The sequence below is a fragment of the Pogona vitticeps genome, chromosome 3 (assembly GCF_051106095.1).
Source record: "Pogona vitticeps strain Pit_001003342236 chromosome 3, PviZW2.1, whole genome shotgun sequence".
NCBI lineage: Eukaryota > Metazoa > Chordata > Lepidosauria > Squamata > Agamidae > Pogona > Pogona vitticeps.
In genome coordinates, this window is record NC_135785.1 from 92,150,901 (window position 1) to 92,169,287 (window position 18,387).

The window sequence follows — 18,387 nt, forward strand, 5'->3', positions numbered from 1 at the left end:
TTGTTTTCAAATGTGCTATATTTAGAAAATCAAAAGATTTTCCTCCAAAGTTTGAACACAGTAACGTCATAGGGCATTTTGTAAAGATGAACTGGATTATAATCCACAAAAGTTCATACTGAAATAAATCTTCTATTCTTACCACAATACATTGGGTGGATTTTTGTTTGTTTGTTATATTTGTTACATTTGTAGACTGAGCTACAGTTGTTGCCAGGATGTTTTCGCAGTTCATTCTGGACTTTCTGTCCAGTATTTTGATCATTTCTACCATATCATATTTTTGTAACTATTATTCTTTTACCTAGTAAAATTGCTTGTTAAATTTAGTCACATTTTTGTTTCAACTATCTCATTTCATGCATGATATGTGCCTGTAATGGTAATTCAGGGGAAACCTTTAGGATTAAGAAGGGCATGGGAGACCAGGTTTAATGGGTTTGAGGCCCATTAGCTAAAATGATGGAAAGAGAGAATAAGGAACTGCAATCGAAAACACCCTATTTATAGTATAATCTTATACATGTTTACTCAGAATTGAGATCTAATGCGATTCATAGGCCTTACTCCCTGGTAGCTATGTTTAGGTTTTGCACATTGTTTTGACAACAGAGGCAGAAAATCTTACAAGCACCACTGCTCCTTCCCAGCATTAAAAAGACGACCTTGGTAACAAATAGTTACATAATTTGTTGCCTTTGATAATGCTCAAAACCCATTGTAGCTGATTCCTTCTGTGATAAAGATCTCAGCAGTCAAGGTGGTTTTGTGTTTTATTACACATGTTTAGGAAGGTTGATATGAAGGATTAGGGTCTTTCAGGGATTCTAATCCCAACCCTGATTTAAGATTTAAAAGACTGAAGCTCCTGGAAGCAAACTGGCAACCAGCAAGATTCTTCTCAGTGCTGTCGAGATGTGATTAGAGGTACCTCCATCTTGTTTAAGAGCTACCATATTCTGAACCACATGCCATTTCTCAGAAACCCTCATAGCCCACCCTACACTGTGCTGTACCTTGCAATAATCAGCCCAATTACAATACTGTTTTACCCTGTCAATCTTTTTTTTAAAAGCTCTTGTAGCCCTTGGCACTGTGGAAAGTTCTAAAAATAAATAAATGAGGAAGCTAATCTGAGTACCTAAGGGAGGACGATCTATTCACTGGTGTTAAAATTCCCACATGTTTTTTGGAGCTGTCTCTTGGTCGGGTATTTGGGGCTGAGAAGGGTGAGAGGGGAGCAGCGTAAATGGGAAGAGTTCAGTGGCCCCACACAGGCTCATTAGAAGCAAGACTCAGGACTCGGTTGTCTAAAAGATGAGTTCATGGCGGCAAGCTATTCTTGGCTCCATCTTGCTTGCCGCTGCTAATTTCATGCCTTGCGATCCAGGTAACGCTCTGGTGCTTTGCTCCATCATCCAGGGTTGGAACTGCTTTTTTAGCCCAGCAGGGGCCCTGCTGCTTCGACTCCTGAATTTTAAGCTGGATAAAAAGCTGCTTTTTTGTAAAATCATTTTGAGAGTACAGGGCCAAAAGCTGATTTCTTTTTCTTTCTCAATTTGGAGAAGACAAATATATGGCTATTTTGAGTAGCCATCGTTGCCAACATTGTTACCTGGATATGGAGAACTAATATTGGAGGATCCCATCTTTATCTGTCACCATTGTCTTGGAAATGCTAAATGTGGATTAAGAATGCACATTATTAAGAGTGCACTTGGTCTGTGAAAGAGAATGGAGAAAATGCTTTTTTATTTTTGGAAATGTGGTTGAGATCAGTATGCCCAGCTTTTTCTGAATTTTTTCAGAGCGAATTCTATATCCACAAGGCCGCACTAAGATTCTGATAAGAAATCTGGTTTTCAATATGTGAAAAAGGGGACATTGTGGAGAATTAAGACAGAAGATCTGTTGAATTGCTTCCTGTAAATAATCCCACAAAAGTTACTATCCCATACAAATATGGTGCAGTGATTAAATTGCAGTACTGCAGCCAAACCTCTGCTCACAAACTGGGTTCAATTCCAGGTAGCCAGATAATGGTTTACTCAGCCTTCCATCCTTCCGAGGTTGGTAAATTGAATACCCAGCTTGTGGGGTGGGATGGGGGAATAATGTGTAGTCTTCATAATTAAATTGTAAACCCAGAGAGTGCTTTAAGTACTTTGGGATGATATAAAAACATTGCTTTGCTTTGGTCTGCCTGCACACACACATGTGCTTATGTTAGTAATTTATGAGATACTAGAGCCCTGAACGATGGAACAGACCCAACTCTTCTTTTAGTTTGTGAAAAGCTTCTTTACCTGATCTCTTCCATGTGGCCGAGTAGAATACATTTGTAGACAGGCTTGCAATTGCCACAAGTGCTTGTCTAACACTTGGAAAAATTACTTTTTCACATGGCGGCTCTAATAATCTCACACTTGGCCATGCTATGTAAAAGTTTTCAGGAATTTCATCCAAAAAAAGAGAACATTTCTAAAATGCATATGGGTGTAGCAAAACTAGACCTTATGAGATTTCCGTCAGTATCGACTGTACATTTTGAAACATATCTTCATAATGATATGTGTGAAAACATTGTTTTGGGTGGACCAACTTTGTGTGGCATTCCGGCATATTTGCTCTTTTTTCCCTAGATCATTCCACAGGCAACACCTTGCTAGGGCTTGCTGCCAAAGTTCAGTGGGAATGGTCAACCGTAAGAAGAAAGCTACTCCAGTGTATTCGCGAAGGCTTTCACGGCCGGGATCTAATGGTTGTTCTGGGTTTTTCGGGCTCTTTGGCTGTGTTCTAAAGGTTGTTCTTCCTAAGGTTTCGCTAGTCTCTGTGGCTGGCAGCATCTTCAGAGGAAAGGAGTCAGAAATCTGTCTGTGCTCTGCTGCAATTTCTTTGGATATTTGTGTATTTATAGCTGTGGGATCAGCTTTTGTCCTTTTCAAGAGATGAGCCTTGTTATAGACATCAGTTACATTTTGTGAAGGTTAACAGGAATAGATTATTCTTAGAAACCAAAGCACATAGTCCCCGTATGCTTAGTTATAGTAACATACCGATAAATTCAACAGCCTTGGGAGCTTTGGGAATTGAAAAATAACCAAGTGGGGTGCATATAAAATCTGCATGTTTTTGAGGGCCAAATGATTGACCAAGCATCAAATCTTTACTCCTCACTTGCTTTTCTTAACCTAACTGCAGTTTCAGGCGCAGATGGGTTGTAACAGGGGCTGCAGAACTGGGAGGATAGTTTTGCCCTTCCCCACCTCATGCCCTCACAGCAAGATTTCCCTGAAAAATATCTTTCTTTTTCCCCTGATAAATGTGTGGGAAATTTTTCAGAGGTTTTGAGGTTATTATTTTTTTCTGGAGGAAATGCCCATCTGTGAAAGGTTATTATAATTTGTGTGTAGAGCGGTGTCTTTGTTGCATAGATTTCACCTGGAAAGGGCCTTAAGCTGTGCAGAAATTGGTAGTCTCTTGGCACAGAAGAAAGGTGTAAAACAAAACAAACCAATAAATCAGAAAGGGGGCAAAGGAGATCCAAATTTTGTTTTCATGGGGAACTGGGAAATCTCATTGATGCAGGGAGCCCATGGCATAGCACCAAGATTTAGGATATCATCACAAAAAGTAACAAATTTCATGGGGATCTGTCCCATCCCTGCACTCTGTAGCCACACAGGAAAGATAGTAGGGGAGCTGGGGGGAGGGATAAACAACCCTGTTTTGTGTGTTGTAATTCCAGTAATAGCTTTCTCCCTCTTGCAACCTGTATTAAGTTAAGAAAGCAGGAGAAAACTATGGAATTCACATTAAACATCATGTGTAGACAGCTAGGTTCTGGAGACAGTGCTTGATTCTGTGATGTGAGATATAGTCTCCGGAGCCAGCCTCTGTGTCTTTGGGCAAGCTGCGCCGTCCCAGGGTCCCTGCAGAAGAAAGGAATGGTAAACTGCTGTGTGTTCTATTCACAGAAAACCCTGGAAAGGGTCACTATAAGTCTGAATCGAGTTAACGGCATACAGTTATTATTTATAACAGAAAAGAAAAAGCTATGCACCTTTTCTTCCTTCTCATGTGGTCTTTGTTTTATCAGAACTGAGAAACAATTGCTAATGCCATGTACATATTCCAGAGGGGCTGTTAGCTCAGTGAGGGTGCCTTGAGGTCTGCAGATGTACTCCTCAACTAAACAAATGGACTGCTGAAGGCTTAGCCGCTTTGCAGAATCTGCCATCCTGTGAGCTCTGTAACACCATAAAGCCATGGCCTTCACTATGTCTGTGAATAATGGCAGGGAGACTCAGGGGCAGGTGGTTTCATGTCATTTGTTCCCCTTTTTTTTCTTTTGGCAGTCTTACTTTTTAAAAAAAAAACCAGCAATAATTCTTTGATGCTTTTTCCCCCCCTTCCCTAGGACTTCTTTGAAAGCTACATTTCCGTGGCTTCCACTGTGCCTTCTGTGCTTTGCTTGATTGGGAACTTCCTGCTGGTCAACAAGTAAGTGTGGCTGCATTACTCACCGCCAATTTGCCCCCTCTCTTCTCCTTTGGCCGAGCCACTTCCCTCTCCAGGCTGCAGCCTTAGCACAGCAGTGAGCCTGTAGTCAAACTACAAATCACTTGATGGGCAATTGGGTTTAGCCAGAAAAACCCTTCATATAAAACTTCTCAAGGTGACCATGTCTCCCCCTTTATCTCTCCCCCCCTTTTTTTAGTCCCAAGCAGGGACAACCTGTATCCAAAAATGTACAATGGATATCTCAGCAAACTTTCATATCTCCAACTTTATGCAGGAAGCTAGGCCAGAACACATGTGCCCATTCCTTAAGGCAGGAATGGATGAGGAATACCAAGGCCTGATTTTGTATATTTTCAAGTCTATCTTTTGTTTTTACACCTTTCTGTAAAATAGGCGGTCTTGGAAAATACAAAGCTGATGCTTTGTTATCTAAACTAGTGAAACGAGTAAAAGTGTGTGGCCGGTTATGTGTCTTTCTTATCAGTCAGCCTATGCTTTTACACTCACACATGTGTGGTTGGCTTCTCAACAGGGAAAGAACACTTTTGAGAAGAGATATTTAGCACAAATTGCAAAAGCTGCAAGAGGAAAAAAGCAGTGCTTCGTTTTCAGTCTTGTGCTGGAGCAGAGACTGGGCATGAGAGTTGGGAGGTTGTTTGATAGGCTGGCTTGCTGTGGCAAAACATCTTGTCTTGACTAAAATTCTGGCAACAATGTTGGCTCCCACCCCACCCACATCCCAGTTTGCTGACTGGATAGCTGAATAGTTAGGTAGAGATTTGCCAACCAGGAGAAAAGCCAGCCTGTGTAGTCTTGGGCAAGTCACACAGTACCAGAATTTCCCCCAGGAGAAGGGAATGGGAAACCATTTCTGAATGCTATGTACCTAGGAAACTGGGAAGAGTCACCATGAATTGGAATTGATTTGACAGCACATAATCATATTTAATTAATGGGGAGCGTGGATAGGACCCATGATACAGTTGGATGGTATTTGCCAGATCTGAAATGTATTGTAAAAAACAACTTTTTGGAAAATCAAGATATACTTGGATGTGGTTCAAAAATACTGTATAGAAGTAATTTTGAATGTATTACGAAACTTTGAAATGCAGTTCTTTCTTTGAACATAGACATCTTACCTAAGTCATCCCTGTATGGTATTTTAAATCAATGATAGATGTGATGGTACAGGCAATTGAGATCTCTCCCCAGGAGCTCCTCTGAGGGCAATGTTGGTGAAATTTGCAGAGATTTTGTCACCCTTATATTTAAAACCTGCAATTTCTGTGTAACTCAGTCTGGTCTTCAACTTTAAGTAGCCTAATTTAGCATGGCTTTGGCCTACATCCAGTACTGCACAGGCGCCCATGTGGTGGTGGGACAGACATTCACTCCTTCTACATGGCACAATTCCAAAACCTCCTCCAGCAGGTTTCGCAGGCGTTGTGAGCATGTTTTATGATTGCATGGGGAGGGAGGGGTGGGGATACTGGGATTTCCCTCCCCCACCCCCACTGCCAGGGAAGCAGCCCCATCAGTAGAACAACCCTGTTGAATCTTGTCCCACGCGGGGTCTGCCTGCCTCTGTGTTGAACAGAGACCAGGATTTGGCAGGACATACCCTTTGCCCCCCCCCCCCAAGAAAGGTAGAGCTTCCTGCCTTGTGGCTGGAGGTCTCCAGAGATACAACGTCTCTTGAATTCCTTGCTAGGTGAGAACTGCAGGTTTCAAATCTCTGTACCTGTGATGTTCAATACGGTGCAGATCCTTTTCATCATCATTACGATGGGGCCAATGGTCTGCTGTATAAGAATTGCTCTTCAAAGTAATTTGGTGAAGAAAGTCCTCATTTGCGTAAATAGAGCTCTCTGCATATAATTGCCACAGTGTTCTCCATTACTGCCATGGCCCTTATTTGTAGAATTCCTGTAATAAGAAGCAAAAGGATGCCCTCCACCAATTAAACCATGAAAAAGGGGAAAGCAGCAAAAAGCAAAGGAAAGATACTCAAAAGTAGAAATGGCTGCTTTCCTTATAGCTATTCTACAAGTTGGAAATCCATTTTGCAAAACCCATTATGCATAAAATGTGTTACATTTTAAATGTGGCATTCATTTATCTTTGGCACATTGTTGATTCTGCTGAGTGGCACATCCATAATCAATAAGTGTTTTATTATGCTAAGTTTCCAGTGTCATAAATACACATGAGGCAGGCTTGCATTTATGGAGACTCTAGAGCAAATCGGTTCCCTGTAGTTCACTTGCCTCCAGAGAGTAACTTATAGCTGCTTGGTGTTCCACCCTTTTTAAGGGCACTGGTGGTAGCTAAAATACAGCAGTGCTTCCAAAATAGATTTCATGCCTACATGAGTTAAGGGGACACTTTAAGGAGAGGAGAGTTGAGAGGGTAACCCAAACATCACTGGGAGTGCTAAGGGTGCAAGAATTGAAACTGTTAACTGGCCCCCTTTCTTTCTGTCTAGCAGTAATTCATTTTGTTTGCTTGGTGTGTCTTTTTAAAAGTGTTCTGTGCAAACAGGTTGCATTTATCAGGAGTCCCTGAGCCAGGCAGGCGACATTTCTAACTTGCGCAGTTACTGGCAGGAAGTATATCTTATCTGGAGTCCCTTAGAAGAGGATGTATATCACAAGGTGGGGGTTTAAGCCAGGGTCTTATTCCTTACAAGGGTGCAGAGAACAGTATACTGTATATCCTTTCATTACTGGGTCTTGGTCATTTTTTTCCCCCAGTGTCTCCTTCTTTGCCCTCTGTCCTCAAGGGGTTCTGATCTATAATAAGCAACTTTCCTGTTCAGGCAGCTAATTATCTAGCAGTAATCAGGCACTTGCTTTTCCCCAGCCTGCACTATTCTCCGAACAGATTCCATCCCTGTTTGTTGCTGCTTGTTTGCTGATGTGATTTAGTTTAGAAATGGGCTTTTCCAGCTTGGTTGGGCTTATCAAGAGATTGAATCAGTCAAGGCTGATGGGGGGGGAAATAGAATCTGTACAACTGATATCAAATAGAAAGTGTTCAAGTTGTGCTGTTTGTGTTGGTTTTTCCCCCAAAGCCTCCATCGGTTTTTGTCTTGTGTTCTTTCCAAGTGGTACTCCACTCCTTAAAAGCATTGGTGCAGGCTGGCCAAGGTACAGGTTCCATCTCTCTGGTTACCTGGCTTCTTTTAAATGCTTGGGGAATTCCCCAGGGCTGATGCATTAGGTACTGTATAATTAGGCTGCTTGTGAGCCAAAGCACAGTAAGGCAATGTGAGGAGACCTTAGAGAAAATGCCATAATCACCACCACCACCCTTTGCGACAGCTTCAGATAAAAGCAAATAATCAGACCTGGAGTTTGCCAAAGTGAAGAACAGGCAAGTCTTTTTCGAACTGATGAAGCAGCTTGCAAATAAGGAAGTGTCAGTTTTGTTAGAAAGGACATTTAATTTCCTGTATGCATACAGTTTTCAGGCAGTGCAATAACATGTTTCATAATTAACTACATAAATGCTGGGATCTGCCTGCAACCTGTGCCAGCAGCTACAACTCTGTTCAGGAGATTTTGCCCATCAGAAAACATTAGGTGATATTACTATTTATTTATTCATTACAGAGCACTTTTATACTACTGTTCATTTTTTTAAAAAATTGAAAGCTGTTTAAAGTAATAGCAAACACAATAAAACCATTAAATATAACGAATTTTTTAAAAAAGCAATTAAACTATTTTAAGGTCTATTTTTTAAAAACATAAGTAACTAGTTGCATAACAGTTTAGGAAAATATTTGGAAAATGACCATATAAAAACATGGATCTCCAGCTGCAAGGAGAAACATGTGTGCCTTTTTTCATGTTTAAGAGTTTAAACCGTACAGGTAGTTTGAAATATTTTTAAATTGTAACACTGTGGATCAGGTTTACTGGCCCATCAGACCACTTTGGGGAGAAATGAAAGTGTTTTTCCAGAGAACAGAGCTAGAACACAGAATGTCTGTATGACTCTGGCCCACGTCAGACATTAGGCTAAATGCAGTTGTTAATCCAGCTGAAGTAAACACAGTGAATGAATGAGGACTTCTTAAATCAACACTTAACCAAGTCTCATTGATTCACTAGGGTCCGTCCTGGTTGGGACTAACAACTGAATTTAGTCCACTGCACTTTCAGGTATGAATCTGAAGTGTACTTTTAAGTGCCAAGTGTGATTACAACAACAACAACAACAACAACAACAACAACAACAACAACAACAACAACAACAACAACAACAACAACAACAACAACAACAACAACAACAACAACAACAACAACAACAAGTGGATTGTATAGATATTTGGATATCATTGGGGAATTGTGATTGGCTGTGCTTCCCTAATGAAAGTGTGTTTTATGGCAGAGCCAGGTCTCCTTTATGAGAGATGTCAAATAGTTCTTTCAAAGCAACACATTCTTCACTAGAACATAGATGTTGTCTGTTTCTGTTGAACATGCAGCTGGAAGAGACCCATCAAGGTATAATGTTAACTGCAGAGTTCACTTGCTGTAGCAGACAGAAGGAAAATGGAGAACTTAAACCATATCCACACATCATGACAAGCCATGGTTTGTAGTTTGGTGAAATCTGGCTTGTCATAATGTGCAAACCCATCACTGATAACTCGCTGGTTTCTTAACCAGTCATAAACCACAGTCTGAACCTATGGCCTAAGCCATGGCATTGGACTCTCTAAATCCCAAGAAAATATTAGTTGTAGAGACAAGAACGGAGGGACCTCACTCTGACAACCCACAATGTGTCTTCTCCCACCTTCTCCAGCCTATTCATTGATTGGGATATCCCAGTGTTGTAGAAGGATGGGAGTTCTGGGGAACCTAAGTGTGCTGGAGGGGCACATGAGGGCTCCTGGGGCCACGTGCAGCCTGTGAACCACATATTGCCTTCCCTGGTCCATGCAATTTTGATGTACCAGTATCACCCAATCAGAGTCAGGTTACAAGGTCTCAGAACAACAGTTGAAACAACAGGAGGTACTTGTTCAAAAACCATATGACAAATCAATGCATTTCTTCTCCAGGATCTCTGTCAAGGTCCGCACTCTCTCCTCTCTGGTCATTATGCTGGCTGTTTTCATGGTGATCACAGTGCTGGTGAAAGTGGACACCTCTGCTTGGACTCAGTGGTTTTTTATCATTACCATCATCTGTGTGGTTGTCATCAGTGGAGCCGCCACAATCTTCAGCAGCAGCGTCTTTGGCTTGTCAGGATGCTTCCCCGTACGGAATTCCCAGGCGCTGATTTCAGGTTAAATCTCCCTATCATGCCTAATCTGACAGTAGTAAAAAGTAAGTGGGGCTTCCCCAGTTACTAAGGGCTTTAATTTTACTTGTGGGCAGGATGCATGTGCTGTGTTGGGATTTGTGGTTTTGGTTGTGTGCAGTCACATGAGCATGAATTTCCTTTTAGTGAAGTTGGTGCAAGCTGGCTTTTAAAATAAAGAATCATGGAGTTTTCTGAGTAGGAGGTTTGAAAGGAAACTCAATAGATGGACTGAGCTGATTTCCTCTTTCCCTTTGTTCTGAATCTTAGAAATCTTATCCTCTGTCATATCTCTGTTGAAAAACTGGACTAAACTTTTGAAATGAAAAGAAAACATCCACATTCAGCTCCATGTTTGTTTATATTTGAGAAAAAAAATATGAAACTTTGCATTGTCTCATTTTATATTCAGCATTAACATTCATTTCCATATCTGATGAGTTCCAGGTTTGCAGCTATGAATGATGAGCCCCCTGGAGGGTTGGGAGGGTTGATAACAATGGAAATGTACTTTAAGAGAGAAAGAAGACAAGGTTGGGTGCAAGAGGGATGAAAATCAATACAGAGATCTCAAACTTTATCTTCTGAATGTCATTGTGGGGATTTTGACCACAGTTCCTGTTAGAACCCAGCTAACATTTAGGCAATATGAGATAATAATTTTACCTCATTATTAGCATAAAAAACAGAAAGCCAACAGAAAGCATTGCACTCTTGCACTGCATGCACAAATAAAAAAGCGGACAAGAGTTCACCAAGTAGACCTCTAGAAAGCTTCTAAGAATTAGTGCAATATCTCAACAGATTTTGTTTTATTCTTAGCTGTCCGCTTGTTTAAACTTTTTGAAATGTGGGCAGCACTTAGAAAAGTTACTTTTAAAAAACCTGGCTAAAGGTTTCTGGGAGTTGTCGTCCAAAAAAGCAACTTTTCCAAGTGTAGTTAACAATAAAGTTTCCCCTTGACATTTTGTCCAGTCGTGTCCAACTCTAGGGGGCGGTGCTCATCCCCGTCTCCAAGTCGTAGAGCCAGCGTTTGTCCAAAGAAAGTTTCCATGGTCACGTGGCCAGTGCAACTAGACACGGAACACCGTTACCTTCCCACTGTGGTGGTACTTATTTATCTACTTGCATTTTTACATGCTTTAAAACTGCTAGGATGGCAGGAGCTGGGACAAGTGACAGGAGTTCACTCTGTCGCGTGGATTCGATCTTATGACTACTGGTCTTCAGACCTTGCAGCACAGAGGCTAGGGGAGTATTAAAAATGGAAATGGCTTTTCCTATGCACTTTTCTCTTTTAGAACATTTTTGTGTAAAAGCCTCCTCAGTGGTTAGGGCTGTAAAGATTTTCAACATTTGAAGGCTGTACAATATCTTTCTGGAAACTACATATCACTAATGGAAGGAACATTCTCTGTCTTTATGAAGAATGGATTCTCAAACTTTCAGAAGCTACTTTTGAAATTATCCTAAATATCAAAAGCAGCTGACATGTTCTTCTGGTGCTCATAAACAGATCTGTGAGTCTGTCCTTCCATTTCATAGAATCATAGAATAATTGAATTGCAAGGGGCCTGTAAGGCCATTGAAACCACCCCCTGTTCAGTGCAGGAATCCAGATCAAAGTTTGATTCACTTCTTTCCCCTCCTCTTTGTTCAGCTCAGACTGAGGAATAACACTCCGATAATGACTCAAGTACAGAACATCTCCAGTGCTAGTGCATAGGAGCCAGAGCAGATGAAAACACACACAAAATAAGAGGCATAGGAACAAGCACAGGATAAAATCAGAGCACGCCAAAGCCAACAAATCTTCTAGCTAGGTACCACGACAGTGCAAGTGCTGCTAAGATGTCAGCCTCTAATCTCTCTGTCAGTCCCTTTCTCCCCAATTCCAATTCCAGCTTGTCTTGTTTTACTTGAGAGCAGTATAGGCTGGGACTTATTTCACAGTCCATTGACTTTTGTTCTCTTTCTCCTCACTTTATTTCTTCCTCGCCATGTAGGTCAGGCCATGGGAGGAACAGTAAGTGCGGTGGCCTCAGTGGTGGACCTGGCAGCTGCATCAGAAGTGACAGACAGTGCACTGGCCTACTTCCTCACAGCGGACGTCTTCATTCTTCTGTGCATTGGGATGTACTTGATCCTTCCAAAGCTGGAGTACTCCAGGTAAATCTGGTTGGGCCGTCAGGTCAACACTCAGCATGTGTCTGCCTGGCTTACTTCCAAAGCATTTTGCTCAGGATGCTTTGCCTGCCAGCCTGCCCATTTCATAGAGCTCCCTTCCTAATTGACTTGCAGGGGAGAAGGGGAGATGTTATGCTGTGTACTCATTATTCAGACCACCGTACCATTGGTTTCTCTGTTTGCTTCTCCCAGTCTGAACTTCCTGATTTTATCGAAACCCCAGAGAGAAACTGTTCAATTTATTGCACTGTAGGCTGGTTTCCTTTTTCCTCAAAAGCTGTCTCAGTATGACAAGAACCAGCCTCTCCCTACCCCCACTCACAAGTAATTCTAGACTTTACCAGTTCTGTCACAGAAATGCTAAGTGTGGCTTCTAACCCCAGAATATTGAGGCCAGCAAAGTAACTGGTCAGCACAGATGGGAGAGGATAAAAATATAGGAGAGCTAGAAAAGGTGCAGAAAATGTTAATGAAGGGAGTGGATTAGTTCTGCTGTGAAAAGAAAATATGTTTAGGACATGTTAGCCTGCAGAAGAGATGAGTAAGGGGGAACAGACTAAAGGTGTATAAAATTATGCATGGTATGGAAGAAGAGGATAGGGTGAAGAGGTCTTCCTTTCTCTTAATACATAATAATAGAAACTAGGGTCAGGCACCAAAACCTAAAAATAGGAGATTCAGGACAAATAAAAGAGCAGTTGTTAAAAGTATAGGATTTCCTAACATAAGAAAATTTTTGGAGTGTCACAGTTGCTCACCTCCTCTCTAAAATTAAATGGTTTCAAATGCCATTAGCTTTCATGTGGGACTTGCTAGAACTTCATATGGTACGTTGGTTAAGAAGGGGTCCTTTCCTCCAAAACTACAGCTAGCTTTTAAATCTGGCTTTGTTTCTGTCTCTTCTTAGAAACATTGCAGAATGGCTCCCATTATGAGTTGTGGGAGCATTTTCTTAGTCTGAAAGCCTGTGGACTCTTATCCATAAGTCTAGTGTGCTTGATCTGTGATAGTCTGCTTTAAACCAGAGATGGGCAATTGGGCCCCTCCAGACATTATTGGCCTAAAGCTCCCACCCACCATATTCAGCAGAGGAAATGGTGAAGGATTGTGGAGTTGCTGTCCCAAAAGATTGTTGTAAACCTTAGATAATTCTGTGCATTGGAGCATCATAAAATGCGCCCCTGTATGTGGTCCTTATTTCTCCATTATAACGTGAAAGTCATATGTTTGTTGAAATGTGTTGGAGACTGAACAGACACTTTTCACGTTCTAGTGGTGCACTTCTAACATGTGGCAAAAATCAAAAGAGACGACACGTGAAGTGGCCTTACCAAAAATCAGACTGTTAGTTTGTGTAGCCAGCTAAAGACTGTGTTGGAGTGACACTCCAGAGGTTTCATATGATGCCTGAGAGCCTTCTGCTGGTACCAAGAAATTGAGACTTGGACCATAAATATAAATAAACCATGTGTTCCACTAGTGAGTTATGGGGTCTTGGAACTAGAGTCATTTTTGTTGGCTTCTGATAAAAAAAATTTGTGGAACCTGATGGTGATGATTTTTCTGCATTTCATTTTTACCTTTTCCATCTTGATTCTTCTTCCCTTGACTGATGGTCCTTTTTTCCTGTCTTTTTTTGAGGTACTATATTAGAAGACAACAGGACATCATTACACAAGTGCCGTGCACGATGGCCAGTGATCACTTAGAGAATGAGGCTACAGCAACAACCATCACCACCAGCCTATTTCCACCAAGCAGGACCCATACAGGACAGATCCCTCCCTTATGGTCCCTCTTAAAGGCTACCAGTAGGTTGGGCTTCTGTGTCTTCTACGTCTACTTCATCTCTATCATCATTTTCCCTGCAGTCTCCTCCAGCATAGAGTCCGTCAACAAGGCCTCAGGGAGCTTGTGGACAGATAAATACTTCACCCCCCTGACTTGTTTCCTTCTGTATAATTTTGCTGATTGGTGTGGACGCCAGATCACTGTCTGGATCCAGTTTCCTGGACCAAAGAGCAAGTTACTGCCTGCTATGGTTCTGTTGAGGACTTTCTGTGTTCCGGTCTTCATGCTTTGCAACTATCAACCTCGAATGCATATCACAAGGGTGGTCTTTGCTCAGGATATCTACCCCGTGATCTTCACTGTTCTCCTGGGATTCAGCAATGGCTACCTGAGTACATTATCCATTATATATGGCCCTAAGGTTGCACCTAAAGAACTGTCAGAATCCGCAGGAGTATTGATGATGATGTTCATGCAGCTGGGCTTGGCTTTTGGATCGGCTTTTTCCGTTCTTGTAGTCCATCTCATATAGAAGAAAGAGACAGAACTGCTCCAGCCCGCTATTTCCTGAATTGCATTGGTATCAGGATATATTTTTTAAATGGCTCAGCCATTTTGTGCCACATGCAACCATTTTCTTGTTTAGGAGCTTGTACAAACACTTTTGCCTGTGATGGTGAAGAAGAAGCTTGGAAATGAATCAGAATATTAGGGCCAAATTCACAATTGTGGGCAGGAGGATTTTAATAGTGTATGCACTTATCATATATCAGTACACATGTATACATCTTTGGTCACAGGGTTTACAACAAAGGGAATCACTTACATTTTACTAAGGACACTGAGAGATTAAATCCTGGATTTTGATTTTTTTAAAAAAATTAAAATCAGTCCTTTAATTGTTAAAAAGAAAAGCACTTGTTCTAAAAGAACTGTCTAGAAGAACAGGTAAGCTAACGGTTATAGCTCTTGATAGGCACTTCAGTGTGACCCCTGCTGCTACTTTTCATACTAGCTGGGTGATACACTCCTCAGGTGGTTACCACTCAGGCACCTTTCTATACATTTTAACATATAAAGTCTTATCCATTACTCCAGCATGGTGTGGATAGAGTGAGAGACTAGAACTCTGAAGAACAGGGTTCAAATCCCCAGTTGCCCATGGAAACTCACTTTGCTAACCCCAAGATGGTATTTTACATTATCTGGGTGTTCTGTGAAAGGAATTTCTTCATCTCAGTAAAACTTTTATGTTTCTATTGGTAAAGTGTACCTTCACATGACATGGTGCATGTTCGTTCATTAGTAGTCTCTGTTCTTTATTCTTAGTTATAAAACAAATCATGATAAGAGATTGGTTTAAACAATCAAATAAGGTTTTTATCTTTGGGCCATAGATACTAGGAATGAAGAGAAAGATTCATGGATATCAGTGATAAAATTAAAACAACAGTAAAGATTTAAATTGAATGTTGAACATAATCACCCCTACCCTCTAATCACTGCAGACAGATTTCACTTCTTGAACTGAAACTTAGATTACCACTAACTCTCAGACAGACTTCTAACTCCCTTCAGCTGTCTGCTCTAGTCCGCTATCACTTCTTCAGACTCCCAAGAAACACTCCCCCAACATTTCATGGAGGGATTCTTGAAGACGGTAGATAAAGATGGGTACAGTACCCTGATGTAGGAAGAGGTTCGAGCCATGATCGTTTCCATTCCTTGTGACAAGGTAGTGAAAGCCGTGGCAGGAAGTAAGCCCAGCCCAGCTCCTTAGCCCAACAATGGAAAGAGACTAGGTCAAGCAGACTTCAGTCAAGATTCAGTGGGGGTGGTGGGAATTGGAGGAGGTGAGAAGAGGAGGTGGAGACCTGCCCTCTTTTACTAGGAGGTATGCCACTGGCCTGGAGAGGGGGAAAGTCTTCATTCCTCATAAGAAGGTAAACGCTTTGCTGGTCACCCTGTCCATAAGTGGAGGGAGGTATACTGACACAGGACGGTTTGTGGCTGGCACACAATACATATTGAAAACCCTTGCCCTCTGGTACATAGCCAGGCTCCAAGCAGTGGGGGAGAAAACCGTTCAAAGAAAACAGAAACTCTTAAGTAATTTGCCAGAATATCAATACCCCAAGAGGGAGGACTTGACCATGTTTATGGGTTAATGGATCCTCCTCTCCTTGTGGGAGGTGGAGGGCGTGTCATCAGGTCCATAATGTGGGGTCAGCAGATTCCTGGAGAAAGGAGGAGGAACAATGGTGCAGAAGGGATACAATGCAAAAATGTCAGAGGGAGGGAAGCAGACCAAGAACCTTTGAGATAAACCTTTTCCCACTTTGCGAAGGAATGTCGCTTAGCTAGAGAGCTATAGGAAACTTTGGCAGGTAAGGTGGACTGTCCCTACTTAAAGGAGCAAAGATCAGAAATGTTTCTGTTTGGGAAGGAACCAGAGGCTGGATGGGAGGTTATGAAGAATGGGAAGAAGGCAAAGGAGTCCAGAGAGCTGGAAGGTCCCCTAGCCCTTAGTGAGGATCATCAACTTGATGCTCTTAAGCACTTTAGCATTCCAAAGGATGGAACAGGTCAAGACAGGAAAGCCAGCAGATCCAAGGAGAGGGTCAGGAAGAGTGGTAGTATCAGAGCATGCACTAAATGGGTGGTAATGTGACAGAAGACACCAGAGCGGCACAAATGGCAGTTGTTGACGGAAAGAAACTGGGAATAACTTAAGAGAAACAATGGTGGTCGTTAGCTACAAACATCATGCAGTACTAGAATGTCGCAAATGTTATATAATGGCACTTGCAAATATATAAATATTGTCACCTTTGTACAGGGTATATTGTACTTGGGAGAAGGTTGTGCTGTAATTTTTTTTATGTAGAGAAATGTAATTGCATTAATTATTTTCTTCAAATGTTTTTTAACTTCTATATACTGTATTCCATTTTCTATGTACTCCATCTAGCTTGGTGATATTTAATGTTTTATAGTATTTTTTTATCAATAAAAATGTCCAACACAGAGAGAAGTCCCCAACATTTCATTTCCCCAACCAAACATCATTCAGCTATTCAGCCGTTAGCCACTTCAGAACTCTCTGCCCATGGCCATCTACGAGGCAGGCACTCAAGCCTGTCTACATTCCAACCTAATGTAAGTAGTTCTGCATAAACTTTAAACACAAAAGCTCCAAATGGGTGGAATCCACACATTATCACACCCCCTTTAAAAAGAAATATGTCCACTAAGCAACCTATGTTAAGATAATGCTTCCTAAGTGTTATGGAAGTTAAGAGTGTATAACAATAGACATGTCAATAGAGGAGCTGTTTTTAAAGGGAGGATCATAGAATAATGCCAGAAAAAAAGGTGACATTAAGCAGCAAAAGACCAATATGTGTTTCTTAGGAAGTGCCTGTAGGGAATTACAAGGAACAGAGTTAACTGCAAACTGAACAAGCCAGAAGATAGAAGAACTTCTAGTATTAAAGCTGTAAAAAAAAAAGGCAGGGGAGAAGACTTGGATTTTATCTGCCTGTATATACCCATGAATTACTGAAGTGTTCCTACAGGTATAAAATATTGGCCTGCAAGTTTTGAAAAGGCAGAGGCCATATAATCAGTACAAACACAGTTAAATATCTGCTTTAAAAATACGTGAATAGTAAACCTTGAATCACACCTTTTCTTCTTTGAGATACACCCTGTTAGGACCGCCCCGCCACTGGTAGCCATTCCAGCAAGCTGCATCTTAGAAAAGGGGAATGAGAACCACAGTAGGACCATTCATGACACACACTACATGCTTTTGTCCTCTTTTTTCCATATTGCTGTTGTGTGACTTTTCGGATTGTCAGCCTATGAGCAAGGCTATCCTGTTCTCTCAATTGTATTTCAACCAGAATTCTGTGTGGTTTAGTTTAGGAGAAAATGAAACTGGTTTAAATGAATAAAATAAATAGTGGAGGAATTCACATGGTGCAATCCGATAAGGTCCATGCTACAGCCCATGGAATTGCAATGTCCTTGTTCATCTGATGGAATCTATGGCTTTAGCTCACAAGCCTATGTCTGCTTATCTGCCATTAAACTCAATGGGATTTACAGGGCAATCCCATCGAGGTCTACTTAGAAGGTCTCTCAGTTACCAACTGAGTTAATGCTACCTTTTAATCCTGTTAACTTTAATCCTGTGTAATCTACACTTCTTGGAATGGTGGACTCCATGAATAGTCCTTTCATATGTACACAAAATGAATGCTGAATCAAACAGGATGGGAGCATATGGTTCCAGAGCTAATGAACTTTATGCTTTATTCAGCTGAGATCAGAGTGGGCATATTCCAGGGGTCCAGAGGTAAATCTCCCCCTTCCTGACCCACCACAGTCTACACTATTGTCCCAAACCAGAAGCGGCCATAAGGCTACCTCTGGTTTCCTGACCTTTTTAATACAGAACGTGTGTGTGTGTTTTAAAAGAGAACCATGTTTTCTAGAAAGCTTCAAGAAGCAAACTTTACTTCTTCTCAATTAAACATTAATTGCAGGGGGAGTAAA

The 18,387-nt window shown here is 41.4% G+C and overlaps 1 protein-coding gene across 1 annotated transcript in view; it reads left to right on the top strand.

Annotated features, from left to right (window-relative positions):
* SLC29A3 (solute carrier family 29 member 3) overlaps window positions 1–16,853 on the top strand; it is a 44,553-nt gene extending 27,700 nt beyond the window's left edge. Inside the window, exons 3-6 of the mRNA XM_072995229.2 lie at window positions 4,421–4,503; window positions 9,605–9,831; window positions 11,853–12,015; window positions 13,675–16,853. Coding sequence (XP_072851330.2) covers window positions 4,421–4,503; window positions 9,605–9,831; window positions 11,853–12,015; window positions 13,675–14,356 — 1,155 coding nt within the window. The 3' untranslated portion in view covers window positions 14,357–16,853. The remainder of the gene's footprint in view (window positions 1–4,420; window positions 4,504–9,604; window positions 9,832–11,852; window positions 12,016–13,674) is intronic.
* Window positions 16,854–18,387: the final 1,534 nt, after the last annotated feature.